The sequence below is a fragment of the Rhododendron vialii genome, chromosome 12a, assembly GCF_030253575.1.
Source record: "Rhododendron vialii isolate Sample 1 chromosome 12a, ASM3025357v1".
Taxonomy (NCBI): domain Eukaryota; kingdom Viridiplantae; phylum Streptophyta; class Magnoliopsida; order Ericales; family Ericaceae; genus Rhododendron; species Rhododendron vialii.
Window position 1 is genome coordinate 20507563 of NC_080568.1, and position 7079 is coordinate 20514641.

A 7079-nucleotide genomic window follows, 5' to 3' on the forward strand; every position below is an offset into this window, starting at 1 on the left:
ATCTCATTTTTTTCCGACCCTCGTGTCTGGACCATGCATCTCAACTAATTATTTCTCTGGTCTTGTCAAAGCAATGTCATCTATGTCGAGACCAGAAAATTCACAAAAAATGACTTGATTCTAATAATTCAACCGTGATCAATTATGTAGGGAGGAAACTACCGACCAACCGTACTAATCTTTGGGCTGTTCTCATCTCCTTTTTATTTACATAATTGCACGACAACACTTCCGTCCAATCAATCTTCTTCTCCTGTTATCTCTTTCAAACTCTTTCTCATGGAGGGGCACTCTCATTGCCTGAGTTCTACTATTACTACTCTATTGCTACTACTTTCAGCAATCTCTGTTCCGAATCCAGTGTTTGGCACAGCCACTTGTGATTTTCCGGCGATATTCAACTTCGGCGACTCGAATTCCGACACCGGCGGCTTGTCTGCGGCATTCGGGCAAGCGGGTCCGCCCCACGGCGAGTCGTATTTCCACCGCCCTGCCGGACGGTACTGCGACGGTCGTCTAGTAGTCGATTTTATAGGTACTGTATACAAATCCTCTTTCTTTCTTTACTTGCTGCCATTTTCTTTTTTTGGTACTTCCTCGCTGGCATTTTCGCTTGCCCGGAAAAATCACTTGCTTGGGTGAAGAAAGAACCGAATCTCCGGTAAGGCCCCTTTTTTTCCCATTTTAACTATCTATCGGAAAAGCTACAATGACAGTTGAGCTACTAACATTTTGTTATGGCAAATAGAGCAATCAGATAAGATGACCATGAGGGAAATCCCGAGGGTTGGCCAAGTAGTCTAAGCACATGGGAGTTTGTTTTCTTCTAAGGTCTCGGGTTCGACTCTCTTTTGTAGCAACTTTTGGGGTACCTCACCCCCACTTGTAAACGTGTATAACGGCTGTGAGAGAGACTGTAGGGATTGATCCGAGTTACGCGCAAGCTGGCCGAAAACACCCTGCGTTACAACAAAAAAAAAGAAAAAGAAGATGACCATGAGGGTTCTTTGTTGTAATTCACATACTATTATGAGTAGTATTCCTTGAGACCTGAATATCCTGTGTGTAGAACAACCATACACAAGGAAGCAGGTCAACAGGTACCCAACTCATGATTACAAATCTCAAGGGTTGTCGCAGTGGTTAACGGACTTGCCACGGCGTGGTTTATCATCCCAAGACTGCATGGTTGATTTTCCTCGCCTATCGGTAGTAATTTGTCCTTGGAGTCACCTCACCTCACACAAACATGTGGAAAGGGCTATGAAAGCTGGAGAGATTAGTCCGATTCGTTAGGACACTCTCCGCTACCAAAAAAGAAAAAACTCATAATAACAAGTTTATGATTAATCTCAAGAAATTTGATTCCTAGAAAGTTTCAGTCCGTGGCACTCCCGATAGCGCTCCATCTTTTGACTAATGTGGTCACCATAGATTAATATGATGTCGTATATCATATGAGCAATGTTATGGAGAGCGCATTTAGATATCATTTTGGATATCATATGATGTGTCACTATTACATTGATAGGATGTGCTCACTACGCAACATAGGGGGACGATCCACAAATACAGACACATCATATGGTACCCAAAATATGATACTTAAATGTGGTCACGAAAATATTAGTGCATTTTTTTCATGTTTGGAGTTCGAATGGGATTCTTAAATTAAATATCTACTCTGTAATCATCTTTCCAAACCAAGTAGGAATTTGATTCCTCCTCTCGTTTATGGTAAATAAGATCCCAAGCTCAATTCTTTAAGGGGGGGAAAAAAAAAATTCGACTTTCCTAGAGAGGATTCCTCTATGATTTTGAACGCTTTTGAACAACTGGTATCTTCTCCAAACAAAGTAAAAGTAGTAGAAACTTACAAAGCTAAAAAGTTTTGTGGCGAATGCACTATACAAAAGGCAAGCCTTAAACAATACCAGCAAATCACATCATAAGTCCTCTAGCAAAAAGTCTCGGTCCAAATTTTTTTTGCCCACTTTTACTATTCTGAACATTTCTAAATAAGTGTTATATTTTTAAATGTATATTATTTTAAATCTGCAATATGAGTTTTATTTAATAGATTTTGATTATATTTATTCAATAAAGTTTTCAAAATCTTAAAAAAAAAAACGACAGACATACCTCGAAACAGACAAGAAATTTGAGACGGGGGAGTAGCTAACGCATGTGAGGGTCACTAATTAATGTGTATATCATTGCCTCTTTCCAATTAGTGGCGACAAAATATGCCACTGAATAAGGGGAACAACCGAACAACCATACGCAAAATTGGTAACTTTACCTTTAAAAAAAATTGGCCCTTTTTCCGGGTGTTTCTTGAACGGTGAACCGTGAACCCCTGCTTTTGTAAGAATTCCTGTGTTGTTTTTGTTGGGATTTTGATTGCATTATAGAGTCCACCGACAGATCATGGAAGCATGTTTTTTTTCGCGAAAAAGTATTCAATGCCCTTGGAGCATCACCACGTGATGTCCCATACCTTTCATCAACCATACATTTTTGTAAAACCCGAGACTAATTGTGAGAACCCCACAACAATGTGTGGTGGGGAGAGGCTTGGGACTCGCTGAGAAATCTTTCATTATCTTAATGCACCAAAAATTGGTCCCACCATCGGTGTAAAATTCTGGGCATATGCTTTGATATAGTGGGGTCCAAAACACAGAATTGGACCATTTCTGGTGCCAGAGCGAAAAGTTTGAACCCGTGACCAATCACCAAAAAATGTAACACAGTTTTCGTTTTATTGAGTTTTGGGCCAGCGGGTGCGTGAATCATTTTACATGCAACCCGACTAATTCTCTTCCCGATCATGCCGATGGGAGGCCATAGATGCCGAAATGGGGAATTTACAAGATAAACTCTCTGTTACCTGGCCCAAAGCGCTTTTCTTTTGGTAGAAACACATTCTACCACTTGATTAACACTTCTGTATTGTGGGTTTTCAGCTGAAAGTTTCGGACTACCATATCTCAGCGCTTACCTTGATGCAGTGGGCTCCAACTTCACCCACGGAGCCAATTTCGCCACAGCGGGATCCACCGTTAGACCTCAGAACACGACTCTTCATCAAAGCGGCTATAGTCCCTTTTCATTGAACGTTCAATTTTATCAGTTCAGTGACTTCCACCGCCGGTCACAGTTTTTTCGTAACCAAGGTACTACTACTGAAGTACTACTGAAGTCAAATGACTATCATCAACCTTCGTGTCTTTAATCGGATCAACCAATAATGTACTTTGAGTAATGGAAAAACTTTCGAAAAAGTGTTCATGAAAATGTAACATTGGTTGATCCGGTCAAGGACACGACTGTTAAAAATTGAAAATATTATGGGACACATGGATTAGGAATTACTAGATCAAACAACTGGTTTATTGCTGAGTTATGATCTTCGGCTCGACTTATTTGGTATATAGGAGGAGTTTTCAAGGGACTTCTACCGGAAGGGGAAGATTTTTCTCGAGCTTTGTACACATTCGATATCGGCCAAAATGATCTGACTGCTGGTTATTTTCTCAACATGTCGACCGATCAAGTTAGAGCGTATGTTCCCGATGTTTTGGATCAATTCAGTGTAGTTGTTAAGGTGAGAAACCATTGTTTACATAGCTTGATCATCAAGTTCTTTACACTGCAGTTTTAAGTCAATTTGTTGCTAATCAAAGTTGGAACTTGAGGGTGAAGATTTCGTTTCTTGGCCTACCTTGGATCCCACATCGATGATCTGAGTCTTCCATTTCAAATGGCTCATCACTAAAATTATCTATTAGCCCATTATCAGTAGCCATGCCATCGTAAATCATTTGTGTGGGAAAAAAAAAAAAAACACTAGATATACTGTCCATCTTTTTCACCAAAAATGTGTTATGATGATGCGTTGATAACAACATACAATCAACCTCATTGCTGTTTTTTCTAGATGATTATCTTCTCTACAAGTCCTTCAAATGAACGGCTCAGAATATCAAAGCAAAATTTGCGATGGGCCGAGAAACAAAAAGTGCACCCTGCAGTTGGATTTCAGAAAATGTAAAAATACCCTAGTGCTTAGAGTTGATGCTTCTTCTGATGTGTTTGATTTCTTGCAGTCTATATATGCTCAAGGGGGTAGATCATTTTGGATACACAATACTGGTCCAGTGGGGTGCCTTCCGTACGTGATGGACCGGCTGCCAATCACGGCAGGACAGGTGGACAAGGCCGGATGCGCGAGCCCTTTCAATGAGGTGGCCCAGTATTTTAACAAGAAGTTGAAAGAAGCTGTGGGCAGGCTCCGACTGGATCTTCCATTGGCAGCACTCACATATGTTGATGTATATTCACTTAAGTACTCTCTCATCAGCCAAGCCCATCACTATGGTACTCTTCTTTTCTTCTTTCTTATGCCCATTTTTATCCAATGGGGGCCGGGGCAGTTGAAATCTGGCCTTTTCCCCTTCTGATTTTGTGTTTTCAACTTATTTTGTCTGCGATTTGGGTAACACAAACTCTCCAAAATAAGGAAAGCAAAAGCCACACCCCAAGGGTTCACATGGTAGTCCTAGGTCTGATGTTCAAAACTCATAGGTGTAATCAACACGTATGGTGCTAGTTCATATGGGACATCGTGCATGTAGAAATTTATCGAAAAGTTTGTTTTCCCCTTGCAAATTTGGTTTCCGTGAATTTCTTCAACCACTTAAAGTCGTATCATTATAAGCGTGCATTTGTAGTCGCGTTTTTGGACACGCGACTCCAACTGACTTATCTCAAAACACGAAATAGTTTGCAATTTCAATTAAGAGGAAGTTCAGAAACGCCTACTGGGATACTAAAAACACTAATACTTCATAGAAGTACTTGCGGTAATTTTGGGAAGTAAGATTCGAACCACTTAGAGCACGCAAATAAAAAGTCCCCCAATTTTAGAACCATGAATACATTTTGCTGCCCTCAGCATTCATGTAGTTATTGTCGATGTTCGATTTCCCTTGGTTCAGATAATTGTGAAATTTCGCAGGATTTGTGCACCCGCTGCAAGCTTGTTGCGGCCATGGTGGGAAGTACAACTACAACCCGCATATCGGGTGTGGAGGGAAAATTACAGTGCACGGCAAGGAAGTATTAGTAGGAAAGCCATGTCAAGATCCTTCAGTCGCGATCAACTGGGATGGGGTACACTTCACACAGGCAGCTAACAAGTGGGTTTTCGATCGGATTGTGGATGGTTCGTTTTCCGACCCTCCGATTCCATTGAAAATGGCCTGCCACAGGCACCCACCCAGCACATTGAAGTGATCAACAATGTGCTTGCTAAGTCACTGGAAATACTTGGGTTTTTTTTTCGAAGAGTTCTTTGTTCACTGTATTTGTAAGTCTGCTGTTGCTGTGGCATTGTGGCACTGTAATGTGGAAGGTGACTTGAGCTTAACTGATGAGAAATTTCACAGGATGGTAATAAGTGGTAACAATTTTCATTGGCCAGGGTTCATGCTTTGCCAATGTGACTATAATCTTGTTCCGCTAAGGGAAACAAGTATATTTGTACTAATTTTTTAATTAAATGTGCTGTATTATGATAGAATGATCTGTCTTGTAAAACGAAAAATAAGTACTTAAAAAATAAGAACCTTAGAGGATCGAACGGGGCCTACTAGATATATCCATCACATTTCCAAGGCCTCAGTCTGAAACAAGTGTAAAGCAAATTGCAGGAATTGACCACCACTTATTTTAGTGGATGCAGAAAGAAAATGGTGGTCCTAAAACCTAAAAATCTATGTGAAGATTTCTCCTTTTGCTGTATAGTTGAAGGACACAGATTTTGCGGGACTGCTTTACAATCAAGAAAGCCATCTTGTTTCCTCTACCCACCAAAATGGTACTGTATTCTATATTGGAGTGTTGTAAAGAGAATGTTCATTACGAAAAGTCTCTAAAAAAAATAATGCAACATTTTCATTTTGGCCTCCTTTTCTCTAACCTTAAATTAATCAGGATTTCATGAAGAAACAATTGACAAGGGGAAAATTGAAAGTTTAACAAATGTACAATCTAATAATCATGTTCCTTTGAATGGTTTCTCCCACTGATGCCAACAAAATGGGACTGAGGGAGTATTTTCGGTCGAAAATAAAGGAGAAACAATCATACAGAAAATTCGTCGAAAGTGATGATTTGTTTGAATGAAAAAAAGAAACGAAAATGATTTTTCATCTTTCTAAGATACCTTTCTGAAAATGAGACTGCACTTTATTTTTATTTTTCTTTCTACTAGTCTAGTATACTTTGAGCCAAGTACTCTAGGCATGAAACCCGAAAGGATTTGGTCAAGTGGGCATGAGAAAACTAATAAGTGATTGTCCTACATAAGATTGCGTATTCGAATCACACGGAGGCCGGGGGCCACTAGAGTTTGCTACCTTGTTAATTTCAGAGCCCCAGAGTTTACACGCAAGCTAGCCCCGACATCCAGTTATAAAAAAAGGGTACTCTAGGCATCAAACTTCAAGACATGTAACATGCATTTTGGAGGGCCAAACCTGATAGTTTGCCTTTTCCTTCTGCCATTTTGGTACAATTGTTCAAATGGACAACCTACTTATATTAAAGTAAAGATACATGGGTCCTAAGTCCTAACTGATGATAAGTATCTGCTAGAACTCTTTCTGAGGTAAAAGAAAATTAATAATCATTCATGTGATGGGTAGGGACTAGTGGAAGCATTCATTTGAAATATTACCACAATAGAATGAACTCGAATTCAAAGGTGAAGCACATGAATTTACTCTCAATCTATTCAGGAGTGAAGGAGGGGGAAAAAAAATCATTTTAGGCTTTGTGTTTGGTGGATGCTGGTTTCACCATTTACTGCATTTCCCTCCAAAACATCAGAACCTTTCTGACAAACTTAATGCCAGCTTCTCAAGTACACTTAAGAAATTAACACTTACAAGATAGTACATAACAGTGTCTTTGATTCTTGTGTGCCAATTGGGGGCTGCCCAGTAGTGTTTTTCTTGATCCTTGGTTGTGGAGCACAATGTTTTGTTTAGGTTGTCAAAAGTGTTTTGATT

The 7079-nt window shown here is 39.9% G+C and overlaps 1 protein-coding gene across 2 annotated transcripts; it reads left to right on the forward strand.

Moving 5' to 3' along the window:
* LOC131312146 (GDSL esterase/lipase At3g26430) lies at positions 1-5584 on the forward strand. Of its 2 annotated transcripts, none has more exons than XM_058339909.1 (5): positions 1-535; positions 2970-3179; positions 3441-3610; positions 4113-4383; positions 5024-5584. In XM_058339909.1, the coding sequence occupies exons 1-5, from the start codon at positions 280-282 to the stop codon at positions 5299-5301; spliced, it is 1185 nt and encodes a 394-aa protein (XP_058195892.1). In that variant the 5' UTR covers positions 1-279; the 3' UTR covers positions 5302-5584. The 2 variants fall into 2 exon arrangements, with proteins under 2 accessions (XP_058195892.1, XP_058195893.1); XM_058339910.1 differs by lacking the exon at positions 1-535 and adding an exon at positions 2794-2917.
* The last annotated feature ends 1495 nt before the right edge of the window (positions 5585-7079 follow it).